The sequence below is a fragment of the Pipistrellus kuhlii genome, unplaced genomic scaffold (genome assembly GCF_014108245.1).
Source record: "Pipistrellus kuhlii isolate mPipKuh1 unplaced genomic scaffold, mPipKuh1.p scaffold_m20_p_3, whole genome shotgun sequence".
Classification (NCBI taxonomy): domain Eukaryota; kingdom Metazoa; phylum Chordata; class Mammalia; order Chiroptera; family Vespertilionidae; genus Pipistrellus; species Pipistrellus kuhlii.
This window is the reverse complement of record NW_023425529.1, coordinates 113,320,366-113,337,896: the sequence shown is the minus strand read 5'-3', so window position 1 is coordinate 113,337,896 and position 17,531 is coordinate 113,320,366. Positions and strand designations below refer to the sequence as shown.

Below are 17,531 nucleotides of genomic sequence, written 5' to 3'. Positions count from 1 at the left end.
TTGCTAAATATAAAAATACATTCATTCAAAGCCTATGCTTAGAAGTTTAAAAATTTACAATATATTATTGCTAAGATCCACTGAACCCTTAGAGCTAATATAGCCTTATTAATTCTCTCACTTAATAAGATTCCCCCAAGTGATTAAACATTTGTGATGATGACAAAATATGTCAATAAACTCCAGATAGTAGACTACAGCATCTTAGTTGTTAAAAGAAGGGATACCCTTGCCTTAACCAGTTTGGCTCAGTGATTAGAGCATCGGCTGTGGACTGAAGGGTCCCAGATTTGATTCCACTCAAGGACACATACCCAGGTTGTGGGCTCAATCTCCAGAAGGGAGCATGCAGAAGGTAGCTAATCAATGATTCTCTGTCATCACTGATGTTTCTCTCTCTCTCTCCCTTTCTCTCTGAACTAAATAAAAATATTTTTTTTTAAATCCTATGTAATAAAAGAGTAATATGCAGATTGACCATCACTCCAACACACAAGATGATTGCCCCCATGTGGACACAAGATGGCTGCCACAAGATGGCCAAAAGGAGAGGGCAGTTGGGAGGGACCAGGCCTGCAAAGGAGGGCAGTTGGAGGTGATTTAGCCTGTAGGGGAGAGCAGTTAGGGGTGACCAAGTTGGCAGAGGAGGGAAATTGGGGGCAACCAGGCCTGCAGGAAAGAACAGTTGGAAGGGACCCAGGCCGGCAGGGGAGGGCAGGCAGGGGTGACCAGGCCTGTAGGGGAGGGCAGTTAGGGGCAAATAGGCTGACAGGGAAGCAGGGGAGTGGTTAGGGGTTGATCAGGCGGGCAGGCAGACGCAGTTAGGGGCAATCAGGAAGGCAGGCAGACAAGCAGTTGGGAGCCAGCAGTCCTGGATTGTGAGAGGGATGTCTGACCCTTGAGGAGTCCCAGATTACAGAGGGTGCAGGCTGGGCTGAGAGACACCCCCTCACCCCATGCATGAATTTCGTGCACCAGACCTCTAGTAATAAAATAAAATAAAATAAAATAAAATAAAATAAAAAATAAAATAATAAAAGAAAAGAAAAGAAATAAAAGAAAAGAAAAGAAAAGAAGGGATACCCTGTAATATCTGATTACTGGGGTATAAACCTGAAACTAATACAATAATGCATGTCAACTGTAATTAAAAATAAGAAATTATTTTTAAAAACAAAAGATGAATAAGTAGATTCGCTAAGATGGCTGCGCCCAGGTGAACACCTAGCCGCAGCCGCACACAACAATTTCAATAAAATACAACTAAAATATAAAACGGACATTGCCCAGAACTACAGGAAGGTTGACTGACTGGAAATTCTACAGCGAGAAGCAAGGAGAAAACCAGGAGGAGGTGCGGAGGAGCTGGAAAAGCCCAAGGTACGGAGACGCAGCGCGCGGAGAGGACGGAGCCGGAGAGGAGGGAGGCCGAGTGCCTGGCGGGCGTTCCCTAGCGGAAAGGAGATAAAACTCCGACTGTGCTGGGCCCCCGACTGCTCTAATTCCCAGTTTTAGGCCAGACCCCGGGGACCCAGGCTCAGCCATAGGGAGCCGGGCTGTAAGGCGGAACCCCGGGGAGAGGCGAAAGGAGGTCCCGGCGGCGCGCACACTGCACACAGAGAAGGGACATTCGGCTGTGCCGCGGGATTGCCCTGACGGGAAGGAGACAGGGGCTCCAGACTGCTCTGAACGCCACCTCCAACTCCACTTCCAACTGAACTGAACCCCAATACCGGGCTCATTGGGGGAGAGCATAGACTGTCTGGCAGCAGGCGAAAATCGAGGGCACCTTCCTCTCAGAGGTGCCGGCAGCGAGCACTGAAGGACCCGCATAGGGCGGGGCTGACGGAAGCCAAAGCTGCAGGCTCCACCCTGAAACCCCGTCCCATCTGTAACTGCGAAATGCGACAACAAAATAGATCACAAACGAAAGAAATGGAGGACAAAAAGCATCTGGATATAGAGTTCAAATCTACGCTTATAAGGTTTTTCAAGAATTTCCTAGGAAAGATGGATAAGGCCTATGAGGATATGAAAAGAGATCAACTAGAATTAATAAGGAGTCAACAAGAAATGATAAGGGATCAACAAGAAATAAAGAATACATTGTCTGAAATAAAAAATATTTTACAGAGTCCTAAAAACAGAAGGGAAGATTGTAACAATCAAGTCAAAGATTTGAAACATAAAGAGCCAGAAGACACTCCTCCACAGAAGCAAGAAGGCAAGAGAATCCAGAAAATTGAAGATAATGTAAGAAACCTCTGGGACAACTTCAAACGAACCAACATCAGAATTATGGGGGTCCCAGAAGATGAGAGAGAGCAAGATATCGAAAACATACTGAAAGAAATAGTGACAGAAAACTTCCCCCACCTAGTGAAAGAATTAGACTTACAAGTCCAGGAAGCGCACAGAACTCCATACAAAAGGAATCCAAAGAGGACCACACCGAGACACATCATTATTAAAATTCCAAGAGCAAAAGACAAAGAGAGAATATTAAAAGAAGCAAGAGCAAAGAAGGTAGTAACCTATAAAGGAGCATCTATACGATTGTCAGCTGACTTCTCAACAGAAACCATGCAGGCCAGAAGGGAATGGCAAGAAATATTCAAGGTGATGAATAGCAAGAACCTACAGCCAAAAATAATCTACCCAGCAAAGCTATCACTCAGAATCGAAGGCCAGATAAAGAGCTTCACTAATAAAAAAAAGCTAAAGGAGTTCATCACCGCCAAACCAGAATTATATGAATTGCTGAAGGGGGTTCTTTCAGAAGAGAAAGTAAATAAAGATAAAAATTATGAACAACAAATACGTAACTATCAACAAGTGAATCTAATAACCAAGGAAATTTAAAAAAATCTGATGAACAATATTAACTGTTGAATATAATAGAATCAGAGGTATGGAAGGGGAGTGAACTGACGATTCTTGGGGAAAAGGGGAGAGGGGGGCGTGGGAAGAGACTGAACATAAACTGTGCACCTATGGATGAGGACAATGGGGAGAGGGGAAAGGGCAGAGGGTGGGGTGGGAACCTGGTGGAGGAGAGCAATGGTGCAATGGTGGGGGGGAAAAAAGGAACATTTGTAATAATATGAACAATAAAAACTTATTAAAAAAAAAAAAAAAAAAAAAAAAAAAAAAAAAAAAGATGAATAAGTAAAAGAAAAGAAGGGATGCCCTGGCTGGGTGGCTTGATTGGTTGCAGGGTCATCCCATGCACCAAAAGGTTGCAGGTTTGATTCCTAGTCAGGGCACATACCTACATTGTGAATTTGATCCCCAATTGGTATGGGAAACAACCGATCAATGTTTCTTTTTCACATTGTTGTTTCTCTTACTCTTTCTCTTTCTTCCTCTCTCTCTAAAAACCAATAAAAACATACCCTCGGGTAAAGATTGAAAAAAAAGAAGGGATAGATAGCTAACCTCTGTTGAAAGCTATCAGGCAATGATTATGCTTCATGTTTAGGTGAGAATGAAAAGGCCAACATTCTTTCCACACTATAAATACATTAAGCTTGGTCTTTAAAATGAAATTAAAGCTTATTTGAAGAGTCTATGCTATTTGTGACCCTATAAATAACCTGAGGGCAAATTCAAAATCAAATCTAGATAAACTGTACTCCAGATTAATCTTTTATGAGTAAGACTGAATAAAGAAGAAATATTTTTAGCACCTGGTTTAAGCAAAATCAGAGCAACCCTTAGTAATCTCATATTCAATAGAGTCAGAAGCAAGGAATGATGGAAAATGAAAAAGAACAAAAATCAGACTGGAAAAATGGTTGTGTCAGGAATTCATATTTATTTGAGCCCTGTGTGTCCGGCATTATCCTACACAGGTCACATATGCTATTTGAATTAATTATTATGATATATCCATTAGGTTGAAATGATCCCCCTCATATACTCAAGGAGACTCAGAGCAGTTAAATGACAGAAATTAACATATCTAAAAAATAAAAGGAAAATGAAATTCACACATCTAAAAAGTAGTACCGACAAAATTTTAAATATAATTTCTCTCTAAGTAAGTTGTTACCTTATAGAACTCAGACTACATAAAAGTCTTCCTATTGTCTATTAACAGTGGATATTATCACTCATTTCTGAAGTTTATTTAAAAAGTTAGCCACATTCATAATAAAAAAGCCAGAAATCAGAAAAATTAGTGATTTTTTTTTCAATTATTATAGACCTATGGCATGTAAGGTGCTAAAGATATATTTTGTTTATTTTTCTCTAGAGAAGTATAATATCTTACGAATCACATCACTAGTCTCATCCCTGAAAAGAAAGCCTAATTAATCAATCAAAAACAAAACCCATCTTAAAAACCCATCATACAAATAAGGATACAAAGAAACCTAAATGAACTAAATTCTAAAAAGTAATGAACCCTCTCAAGGAGAGAAAAGACACAGAGCTGGTTTTCATCCCTGGTAGAATGGCAAGAGAAGGAATAATATGCCATAGGTATGTCATGATAAAAAAGGTAAACTTTATTTTTTTTTTAATTTTAAACAACAAACAAGGTAAACTTTTAACAAACTTATAATGGACACACATGTCCTGGCAAATAAATTAATCTACTAAGAAGTACCAGACAGAGAAAATCTCCATCTACTCACCAACTCTTTTCCATTGACCTTCCCTAAGTATACAGGGGTATACAGTAAAAACTAGATAAAGGACAGAAGCTGAGAAATATCCTTCCTGAAGCATGATAGGCCTTTCTCCTTAAACCAAGTCAACAACACACAAAAGTCTGAAGACTGGGACAGAAAAAGCAGCAGAAATCCCTCCAAGGCACTTCAGGTGTTTACCCAATGCAAGATAGGAGTTCTCAAGGATGGAGCTGAGATAAAGAACTGAAGTCAATCCTTCTGAGGCACTCTTGATCTTCACTGACATGGCCTCTGAAGAATAGAGGCAGGGCAATAGGACAAGAGAGATCTGAAAGAGAACTCAGAAATCCAAAAATCTGGCAGCTATAAGGCAAAGAGATTGGCTATGGTTTGTAGAGCTTGAGACTGAGATATAAAACATTAAAAGAACTCTGGAATCTCACCAGAATTCAGATCCCAAACCCTGCTGAAGGAAAAATCCTGATCATTTCCTCAAAATTTGTAAAGAAAGCTCTTCAGCTTTAAATGGAATCTAATGGAAGTATCAACAAAGCTCAGGATCTTTGAAACCCAATCTTCCACCCTATATAATAAAAGCCTAATAATATGCAAATAGAACGAACAGCAGAACTTCTGGTCGGTGGGGGGCAGGCCAACGAGCTGGCAGGGCCAGACCAGCCAACATAGGTGCCAGGGGGCAGAGTGAGGGAATGGCAATCAGGGGGCAGTGGTGACTGGTGGCAGTAAGACAATAGTGGGCAGGGCCAGCCCCTCGCTGGGCAGGCCGGTGCCATCCCCCGACCTGCCCACTGGTTGCTTCCTGCAGAGGGAGGCCAGACTGTGGCCATCAGTCAGACATCCCCTGAGGACTCACAAACTGCAAGAGGGCACAGGCCAGGCTGAGAGACCTCCCGGGCCTCTAGTAAAAATAATAAGAACACTGGCAAAATTTGTCAAAAATCAACTTTTTCAGAACTCTAGTAATTAACAAAAGACTTTCAACAATCTGACAATCATTTATCCAAGAAAAATGGGTGAACTTCCCTAAGAACAGTGAGCTTTGTGGTGTTTTAACTTGTCCTATTCCATCTTTCTCCCCATCTCTATAATAGTCTTAAAAACCAACTGCTCACAACAATTGTGAAAACCAGCAATCTGGCAACCAATGAGGGGGCCAGAACAGGGTCAGAGCTCCTCAAAGACCCACCTCCAAGGAAGTATCTATACTGATCTAAAAAGCTCCATTCTTAGAATTTGTTTTTATTTGACCCACTCAGAACTCTCTGTGTGCAAACAACACAACCCTAAGGTGTTTGTCAAAGAAAAATCAGCAGCACTTGCTTAACAGCACAGCTGCCTAAGGGAACAAAACCTGTTGGAGCTAAAGTAAGGATGACAAAAAGACTAAACACACACACACACACACACACACACACACACCAAAAAAAAAACAACAACAACAACAAAAAAAAAACCTTAAATGGAAAACCTAGAAATGAGATGTCCAAAGGAAGCTTTGAAAAGCTCCAGTATATGCTTAGCTGTCTAGAAGGCCATGCACACATCAGGAAAATCCTGAGAAGGGCCTAATCTCACACAGCTGGCTGATTCTAAAGCTTTACACAAGCAGGAAATAAAAGCTAAGACACATTTGTAAGCCGTCTGTGGAACACTAAAATCATGCCCAACATGCACACAGAGATCCTTGGCAAAGCTGAGAAAACTTATTTGTTCTAGGCATTTAAAAAATTTCTATCCAATCAGACACTTCAGTGGCTGTACATGACAAAGAATACAGACTTTAGGAAAATAACCTATGAAAGTCGGTGAACAAATAGCAACAACATCAACAAGCAAAAACAAACCTTGGGGAAGGGAGGAATCTGATTTCCAGAGTTGCCACATTATACTATTCAATATGTCTGCTTTCCAACAAAAAAATCCTAATATATAAAAACTCTGGTTGCGTCTCATCCACAACCACTGAGAGGCTCAACCAACTGAAATTCTGTCCTGCAATCAGCACTAGGTTACCGTGGCAACCCAGCAGTGACTGCTATGGCTGCAGGCATGGTGACCCAGTACTGACTGATGAAGGGGCTGTGAATCAGGCCTGTAAAGAGAAACAGGGTTTGAAACATAGCCTCTATGGCAGCTATTGTTCAGCACTTGACTCTCTCTTTCTTTCCAGGCCTGGTCAGCACCCACACCTCCATTTCTCTCTAAGTCTCCACCAGGGCTGTTGATCAGCCCCACCTTTCTGATCAGGCCCTATTGATAGGCTCAGAGACACTGACCAGCATACAAATTGACCAATCAGAACCAAATCTGGGTCAACTGTGAGGAGCCAATGGCTGCCTAGGAAGTGAAGCTTTTGATGCTGACTAGCATAGAAACTGGCCAATCAGAACAAAATTTGGGTAAATTGTGAAGAGCCAATGGCTGAGTAGGAGGCAGAGCTTTTGATGCTGACTGGCAGAGAAACCGGCCAATCAGAATCAGATTGACCAGCAGAGGAGAGTAGTTCGGGGTGAGATCAGGCCAGCAGGGGAGGGCAGTTGGGGGTGAGATCAGGCTGGCATGGGAGAGCAATTGGGGATGAGATCAGGCCAGCATGGGAGGGCAGTTGGGGGCAATAGGCCAGCAGGGAAGCAATTAGGTGTTAATCAGGCAGGCAGCGGAGTGGTTAGGGGGTGATCAGGCTGGCAGGCAGAAGCACTTAGGGGCAATCAGGCAGGCATGCAGGTGAGTGGTTAGCAGCCAGCAGTCCTGGGTTGTAAGAGGGATGTCCAAGTGCAGGTTTAGGCCTGGGCCCCACAGAGATCAGGCCTAAACCAGCAGTTGAACATCCCCTGAGGGGTCCCATATTGAAGAAGGTACAGGCTAGGCTGAAGGACACCCCTCTACTGCACAAATTTCATGTACCAGGCCTCCAGTCTATAAGAAACACATAAAAATAGGAAATTATAGCCCCTACATAGAGGAAAAAAGGCAGTGAATAAAAATTATCTTTGAGGAAGCCAGACATTGGACTTAGTAGACAACATTTTAAATTAGCTATTAATAATATGTTCAAAGAACTAAAAATAAGCATGTCTAAAAATTAAAGGAAAGCCTGTCAACAATATCTCATCAGAAAACAGCAAAAAGAAACAAGTTATTTAAAAAATTCAAATAGAAATTCTGAAGTTGAAAAGTATAATAAGTAAAATTTAAAAATTCACTAGAAGATCTCAGCAACAGATGTGGGCAAGCAAACTTGAATATAGTCAACTAAGATTATCCAGTCTAAGAAACAAAAAAGAAAAAATTAAAAAGGGATTCAGAAATCCTTGGGAACACCATCTAACATACTAACATACACATAATGAGAGTCCCAGAAAGTAAAAGAGAGAAAAAGAAATAACAATAAAGTAATAAAAAGGAAAATAATTTTCTACCAGCAACGATGGACATTTTAAAAATTGCTCTCTAATGCCTGGTAACTTAAGTACCATTACCTTTTTAAGATTACCGTGATAATAAATCAAATATATTAGTTTTGTTTCAAATTTATTTTTTTAAATTATATAAAACAATAAAGAATAATTGCAAAACAACTCCCCCAAAATGATGGGGAAAATTAATCTGCACATGCAACAACCTCCAAATAGGTAAAACCCAAAGAGATTTGTTATCACACATACCATAGCCAAACTATCAAAAGCAAAAGCAAAACAGAGGATCTTGATACATCACAAGTAAAGTGATGCATCACATAGAGGAGGATCCTTAATAAAATTAATAATGACTCATCAAAAACTATGGAGGCCATAGTCAGTATTATGGCATATTCAAAGTACTAAAAGAAAAAAACCTGCCGAAACTGGTTTGGCTCAGTGGATAGAGCATCGGCCTGTGGACTAAAGGGTCCCAGGTTCTATTCCGGTCAAGGGCATGTATGTTGATTGTGGGCGCATCCCCGGTGGAGGGTGTGCAGGAGGCAGCTGATCGATGTTTCTCTCTCATCGATGTTTCTAGCTTTCTATCCTCTCTCTTCCTCTCTGTAAAAAATAAAATATATTTTTTAAAGAAAAAAGAAAAAAAAACTGTCAAACAAAAATTCCATATCCAATAAAATTGTCTTTCAAACAATAAAGGCAAAAACAAGAAATTTCCAGGTAAACAAATACTAAGAGAATTCACCCCCAGCAGACCTCCCCTGCAAGAAATACTAAAGGAAGTCTTTCCTTCATGCTGAAATTAAAGCATACAAAATGTAACTCAAATCCACACAAAGAAAGAAAACTATTATAGTAACAGCACCTACATCAAAGCCTTAATTTTGTGGACCTCAATTTAATGGACCTCATATTAAATGGACAAAATTTCCAGTCCATATGTTTTATGTGAAAATTAATACCCTACTCATTTTAAATGTTTTTTAAAAAAAGATTTTCTTATAATTAAATTAACAGGGATTTTGTTGTTGTTGTTGTTATTGTTATTAATTCACTGTTATTTTCAACAAATTTTAGCAAATAGGTCATATGTTGGAAAAAAAACACTACAGTAATTCACGGACATCAGTAAATATTACATACCTACAACTCTAGTCTACAAATTTAAATTCAAGAGTCACCACTCATAAATAATGTTCAGGGAATAAGTAGCACATGATCACACCGCATCAAGCCTTACTTGGTTCTGTTGTTGATCTGGTGGGACTTTCTGCAGCAGTTTTAACTAATATTGGTAAGCAATGGCCTAGCCATATGCATTTGTTTACTAGAGGTGAATGGTGAGTGCACACATTTACTAGGCCTATACAGTATAAATTTAAAATTATAGTAATACATATGGGAAACTTTTTGTGAAATTAAATTTTTCATACATACTTAATTATAATTACACAAATGTTTCTACATAAGTAAAAACAGTAAACAAACTTGTCAATTTTTTAACATACATGTTTGGAAAACCTACTTTATATTATATAATAAACTTTTGGCTTTAACAAACACACCCTCATCCAAATTAGTCCATTATATCAAGGTTTTACTGCACATATGCAAATAGACAGCACAAACATATTTTTGTTTGTAACTCTTCTTGTATCTAACTTAAAAGACAAGCTTTATAAAATGATAACTATAAAACTGTGCCAGTAAACTTCTAATGAATAAAGCTATCCTATCTAATAAAAGGGTAATACGCAAATTAATCATCACTCTGTCACAAAGATGGCAGTGTCATAGCCACAAAATGGCAGTGCCCAGTCCTCTCAGCCCGGCGGGAGTCCCCCAGTCCCCGAGGAGCAGCCACTGAGAGGGCAGCATGAGCGGGATATATTCCTAGAAGTGGGAGGAATGATGGCTTTGTCACCATGGCCTCTGGCCAGACCAGGGTGTGGAACGCTTGTGTTGTCACCCCAGCAATGAGGCAAGCATTCCGCACCCAGCCGCGGATGGGCCTCTGGGCCACAGAGAGCCTCTGGGCAGTGGGCGCAGAGTGGCCAGGCCCCACAGAGAGCTACTGGCGCACAGATTCATGCGCAGGGCTACTAGTAATTAGTACAGCAATGATAGCACAAAGGAAGTGGGAAGGGAACAGAGCAAAGTTTTTGTATACTATTGAATAAATTTAAGTTAGTATTAATCTGAACAAGTTTGTTTTAAGTTAAATTGTTAATTGTAATCCTTCAATAGACTACTAAGAAAATATCTCAAAAAACAGAGTAAAACAACAAGAGAGCCCACTGCATGGGAGAACATATTTGCCAATGTTACATCTGATAAGGGTTTAGTCTCCAAAATTTATAGGGAATTCATACAACTTAACAAAAGAAAGATGAACAATCCAATAAAAAAAATGGGCAAAGAACCTAAATAGATACTTTTCAAAAGTTGGCATATAGAAGGCAAAGAGACATATGAAAACACGCTCAAAGTCAAAATGACAATGACATAACATCTCACACCTGTCTGATGAATGGCTATCATCAACAAATCAACAAATTACAAGTGCTGGTAGGAATGCAGACTGGTGCAGCCACTGTGGAAAACAGTGTGGCATTTCCTCAAAAAATTAAAAATGGAACTCCCATTTGACATAGTAATCCCACTTCTAGGAATATATCCCACGAAATCAGAAACACCAATCAGAAAGGATATATGCACCCCTATGTTCATAGCAGAACAATTTACAATAGCTAAGATTTGGACACAGCCTAAGTGCCCATCAGCAGATGATTGGGTTAAAAAACTATGGTACATCTACACAATGGAATAATATGCTGCTGTAAAAACTAAGGAATTCTTACCATTTGCAACAGCATGGATGCACACAGAAAGCATTGTGCTAAGAGAAATAAGCTGGTTGAAGAAAGATAAGTATCACATGATCTCACTCATTTGTGGAATATAATGAACAACATAAACTGATGAACAAAAATAGATCCAAAGACACAGAAGCATCAAACAGATTGTCAAACTTCAGAGGGAAGGCAGAGGAGCGGAGGGGGGTAAGAGATCAACCAAAAGGCATGCACATAAACATAACCAATGGACATGGACAATAAGGGGGAAAGGGCCTGTCCTGGAAGTGGGAGTGGGCTGGGAGAAGTCAATGGGGGGGCGGGGGGGGAGAAGACATATGTAATACTTTCAACAAAGATTTTTTTTTTTTAAGTAGAGTAAAAGAGCCTAACTGTTATGACTCAGTGGTTGAGTATCAACCTATGAATCAGCAGGCCACGATCTGATTCCCAGTCAGGGCACATGCCCGGGTGGCAGGCTCGATCTTCAGTTCAAGAGGCAACCAATCAATGATTCTCTCTATCACTGATGTGTGTATATAGATAGATAGATAGATAGATAGATAGATAGATAGATAGATATAGATATATATATATCCCTCTCCTTTCCTCTCTGAAATCAACAAAAAAATACATTTTAAATAAAATACGTAAAAGAAAAATGGAACAGAGTAGGGAAGACAGATTACAGAGCCATTTGGGAGGTAAAGTAAATGAGAATTTATGTTAGATGAAAGTGAGATATTCTCCATCAAGGAGTACATAGTTTAGAGGAAGAATATGAAGGATGAACAAAAAGGAATTCTGAATTGTGCCCAATGACTGAAACCTAGAATAAGGGAAGGAAAGTGGCAAAAGATGAGGCTAAGACTAGATCATGAAAAGTAAGGATTGACCTTTGTTCCCAAGATTTTAGTCATGTAAGGAATTTTGAGAAAAGAAGTGGCATGATTTAGAGCAAAGAAATGACTGTGAGTCATCAGTGGACTCAAATCAAAACAGCAATACCACTTCACACCCACAAAGATAGATGGCTATAATAAAATAAACAAGTGTAGTGAATATGGGGAGAAACTGGAACCCTCATACATTGTTGGTCGGAATGTAATATGTGCACCTTGCTTGGAAAACAGTGTGGTAATTCCACAAAACATTAAACATGGAGTTAACAATTCCACTCCTAGTTACATACTCAAAGGGTAAAATGGCACAACTACTTTGTAGAACTGTTTGGCAGTATCTTATAAAGTTAAACAGGTATCTATCCTATGACACCTCAATTCAACCCCTACTTACTCAAGAGAAGAGAAAACTTATGACCACGTAATTGTATAAAAATGTTCATAGCACCTTATTCATAACAGTCTAAAAATGGAAACTATTTAAATGTCTAACAACTGGAGAACAGACAAACAAAACATGGTATATTTATACAACAGAATAATACTTGGCAATAAAAACAAACTGATAGGTACAGCAACATGGATGAACCTAAAAACCATTACCTTGATGGGAAGAAATTACACACAAACACACACACACACACACAAATACCATGATATAGAATTCTATTTATATACAGCTGAAGAATATGCAAAACTAATCTGTCATAGTAGGAAACAGAACAGTGGTTTCCAAGGCAGAATAGCTGGAAAGTGGCACAAAAGAACACTCAGTGATGAACATAATCTTCGTGGTTATGCAGTATTATAACATTATCAAAACTAAACAAAATGAATGCTGTGCATTTTATTGTATGTAAATCTATCCTAATTAAAAAATAAATAATCACTAATAAAAGCATAATATGCTAATTAGACCAGACAGCCAAACAACCTTCCAGATGTCCTTCTGGACAAAGCCATTGCAGCGGGGGCCAAGGCAGAGGTGGTTAGGGGTGATCAGGCAGGCAAGAGAGCAGTTAGGGCCATCAGACAGTCAGGCAGAGATGTTAGGGATGATCATGGAAGGCAGGCAGAGTGATTTGGGGCAATCAGGCAGGCAGGTGGTGGTAAGGGCCATCACGCAGGCAGGCAAGTGGTTAGGGATGATCAGGCAGAGTGGTTAGGGGCAATCAGGCAGGCAGAGTGTTTAAGGGAATCAGGCAGGCAGGTAGGTGAGTGGTTAGGAGCCAGTGATCCCGGATTGTGAGAGGGATGTCTGACTAAACTGTCAGTCGGACATAGACATCCCCCAAGGGGTTCTGGATTGCAAGATAGTGCAGGCTGGGCTGGGGAACTCCCACCCTGTGCATGAATTTCATGCACCGGGCCTCTAGCAGTATATAAAAAAAATAAAAGTTTTACTAACATATTCATGGATGAAGTGATACACGGTTTGGGACAGGTTTTAAATACTCCAGAACAAAATACTGAAGGTCAGGTAAAAGAAAACTAGCATACGCTGATAAATGCTAACCCTAAATGACATGTACACCAGGTTTACATTATTCTCTTTAGTTCTGTATATGTTTAAAAATTCACATAATGAAAAGTTAAAAATTATTAATTCATAAATAAATCACTTTCTTACTGTAGTTCTGTGGCACAAGTTCCGGGCTCTTAGGAGTTTTCAACTTGTAGGATACATCTCCAATACTAACTGTGTCACCTAAAAAGAGTAAAGAAACACAAGCATTACAAAAGACAAGTGAGAAAACCATATTCTGCACCTTCCCCAACAATGATTCCCCTGACCTACAGAGAGGAATATTCCAAAATGCACCGCACATCAGTTTCTCTCAAGCACAAAAACGCTACAGACCAGTGGTCACCAACCGGTGGTCCCTGAGGACCACAAGATTGGGGACCGCTGCTCTAAACTTCTATCAAAGGTACAAGTTCTGGAAAGAAGTGAAGCATCAGTGAAATTCACATTAGAGTCAGTAACAATACAGAAGGAAGTATTTTGTTTAGGATCATTCAAAGCATCCACATGGGTTAAGGCAATCTTTTTAGGTTTTTATTTTCACTACATTCAACTTCAAGTTTGCTAGCAACATAACCCCAAAATTCAATATTTCTAGGTACATAAAATGAACAAAAGCCCAGTGGCATATATGCTAAGAATTCTACATGAAACAAAACAGAGCAAAAGTTCTCAATAACTTCTACATGGTCCTAATTTTTTTTTAATAACATTAATTTCTGGCTTATCTTCTAAAGTGCCGGACTAAATTGAACAATCTCTGTTTTGCTCTCTCCAACAGCAAAATAGGCATATTGATACCATCTGCACCTGGAACTTCACTTGGAAAGGGCTCAAAGACTCAGTAAAAGAAGCTGGGACACATCTTTTCACACTGCCGGGTTTTGGCAATAAGATACCCTGGAGACAAAGGCCTTAAATCATGGTAATGATAACAACAGTCAACACTTGTTAAATTATTACTGTCTTCTAAGTACTTCACACATTCCCAAAATAATCCCATGAGACAGATTTTACAAACAAAGATTTTGTAAATCTGTGGGGAAAATAGTTTTAGTAGATGAAATAAATGTATTACAGGTATGTTGTAAATTAACAGAAATGTAGAAACACTGTGCAAAACCCAAGTATACTTTCTGATACAGAAGATGTATATTTAGAGTTCTACTTGTACAAATCAAAAGAATTTTCCTCTGAACTAGTCTAATCAGCTAACTGAGGACTTATTGAATACTGGCTATTTGGCAAATATTGCTATAGATACATTATTTATTTATTTAAGGCAAGTAGCCCTGTGCATGAATCCATGTGCGAGTAGCTTGCTGCCGCTTGCCTCAGCTGGCCACCGGCCCACCACAGGTAGCTTCTGCTGCTCCTAGCTCGCTGTCCCACCCTCCTGGAGCTCTCCACCCACTGCCCCGCCCTCCTGGAGCTGTCCACCCTCTTCTCTTCCCTCCTGGAGCTCCCTCCGCCCTCCCCCTCTTAGCTTGCTGCCCTGCCCCCTCCTGTAGCTCTCCCCGCTACCTGCTTGCAGTTCCCTGCCCCAAAGTCCCGCAGATCTGTGATCTGGTCTTTATGCAGTTGGTCCTTATGCCTCAGGGCATAATAGATAATTAGCATATTCCTCTCTTATTATATAGGATGGAGAGTGGAAGAGAGGGGGAGAGACAGAGAAAGAAACACTGATATGAGAGAGACACATTGACTGGTTGCCTCCTAGATATGCCCCGACCAGGGTCGAGCCTGCAACCGAGGTACATGCCCTTAACCAGAATCGAACACAGGACCCTGCAGCCTGTGGGTGGACGCTCTATCCACTGAGCCAAACCGGATAGGGCTATACATACATTATTTATGTTATTTCATTTAATCTTGACTCTAGGTAACCATGGTTTCTGTGATCTCCTTCATATAACTACTGTAACAGAAACGCCATCTCAAAGTAGCTTAGTAAAAGGTTCTGTTACAGCAATTATATGAAATAACTCAAAGAATCATGGGTCACTGAAGGGGGGGGGGGAGAGGAACACATTTGTAATAATCTGAACAATAAGGATTTATTAAAAAAGAAAAAAAGAAAAAGAAATAAATAAATTTTCACAATAATATTCAACCATTCATGTCATCGGCAGGTATGTTTCTATTAAATTTTATTTTTTATGAAAATTTGGAACCTTTTAATGATGTTGTTGTGAACATGTACTCTAATAAATGTAATGATAGAAACATTTTAACGTTTAAACATTGTTGCAGAAATGTATAAAAATAAAACCTTCAAGAATAAAAATATATTAAGTTAAAATTCTGAGAAGCAAGAGATGCAAATCAAAACAACAATGCGGTACCATCTCACACCTGTCAGAATGGCCAACATCAACAAATCAACAAACGACAAGTGTTGGCGAGGTTGCGGAGAAAAAGGAACCCTCGTGCACTGCTGGTGGGAATGCAGACTGGTGCAACCACTGTGGAGAACAGTGTGGAGTTTCCTCAAAAAACTGAAAATGGAACTCCCATTTGACCCAGTAATCCCACTCCTAGGAATATATTCCAAGAAACTAGAAACACCAATCAGAAAGGATATATGCACCCCTATGTTCATAGCAGCACAATCTACAATAGCCAGAATTTGGAAACAGCCTAGGTGCCCATCAGCAGATGATTGGATCCAAAAACCATGGTACATCTACACAATGGAATACTATGCTGCCATAAAAAAGAAGGAATTCTCATCATTTGCAGCAACCTGGATGGAATTGGAGAACATCATACTGAGTGAAATAAGCCAGTCAATGAAAGAAAAACACCACATGACCTCACTCATTTATGGATAATAAAGAACATTATAAACTGATGAACAAAATGATAGATATAGAGACAGTAAAGCAACAAGCAGATTATCAAATTACATCAGAGAGGGTAGGGAGATCTGGGGGAGATAACAGATCAACCGAAGGACTTGTATACATGCATATAAGTACAACCAATGGACACAAAACTCTGGGGAGGGAGGGTATGTATGGGAGAGGGGGCAATGTTAAAATATATACACGGATAATAATTTAATAAAAAAATGTAAAAAATAAATAAAAATAAATAAAATTATGAGAAGCATAGTTAAAATACAAATTCATGGAGATAAAAATAATGTATATTTCCTGGCAGTTAAAGAACTTTTCATCTATTTTCAAAATAGAGAACCTAGCTAATAAATTACTAGGATATTCTGATTCTATTTAAAAGATATACTTTAAAAAGAACTGTAACAGTTCTTTTAAATATCAATATTTATAACACACTGGAAACATTAGCCTCTGCAAGTATTTATTCTTATCAGGAACATTTTTATACATCAACCTAAAAATGTTCAAAGGGATAAATATTTGCAAAATCCTTTTAGAAGACAAGTGAAAAAAAAAAAGTTTGTTTTTATGGGGTTTTTCTTAACTTTGAAGTTTTAAGGAAACACTAATGAGGAACTTAGCATACACTATCCTATATAAAAAAGCTTAATATGCTAAGCGTCTGGTCGTCTGGTCAGCCATTCAACCAATCAAAGCATAATATGCTAATGATATGCTAAAGCTGCTAAAATGCTTGCTATGACATGCTCTGACCACTGGGGGCAGATGCTCCAACCAGTAGGTTAGCTTGCTGCTAGGGTCCGGCCCATCAGAACTGAGTGAAATGGGCCAGACATGCCCTGGAGCCCTCCATGGTCCATCCCCAGCTGGCCAATCTCCCGCATCCTTCCCCAGCCCTGATCATGCACCAATAGGGTCTCTCAGGCTGGCATGTGCTCTCTCACAATCCAGTACCCCTTGGGGGATGTCAGAGAGCTGGTTTCTGCCCAACAGTGTAACGACTGATAACTGTTACATGCAATGACCACCAGAGGGAGGATGCTCAACACAGGAACCGCCCCCTGGTGGTCAGTGCACTCCCACGAGGGGGCGGGGGGGACTATTCAGTCAGAACCTCGGCTCACAGCTGGCGAGTTCAGGAGCAGTAGTGGGAGCCTCTCCTACCTCCAAAGAAATGCTAAGGATGTCTGATTGACAGCTTTGGCCTGCTCCCTGAGGGGAGCGCGGGCCTAAGCCATCAGTCAGATATCCCCGGGGGCTTCCGGACTGTGAGAGGGTGCATAGGGTAGCTGAACTGATACAAAA

At 40.0% G+C, this 17,531-nt stretch overlaps 1 protein-coding gene across 1 annotated transcript in view; it reads right to left on the bottom strand.

The window, feature by feature from the left end:
- VWA8 (von Willebrand factor A domain containing 8) overlaps window positions 1–17,531 on the bottom strand; it is a 341,016-nt gene that overhangs the window by 313,167 nt on the left and 10,318 nt on the right. The window contains exon 2 of the mRNA XM_036454732.2: window positions 13,468–13,545. Within this exon, the coding sequence (XP_036310625.1) occupies window positions 13,468–13,545 (78 nt within the window). The remainder of the gene's footprint in view (window positions 1–13,467; window positions 13,546–17,531) is intronic.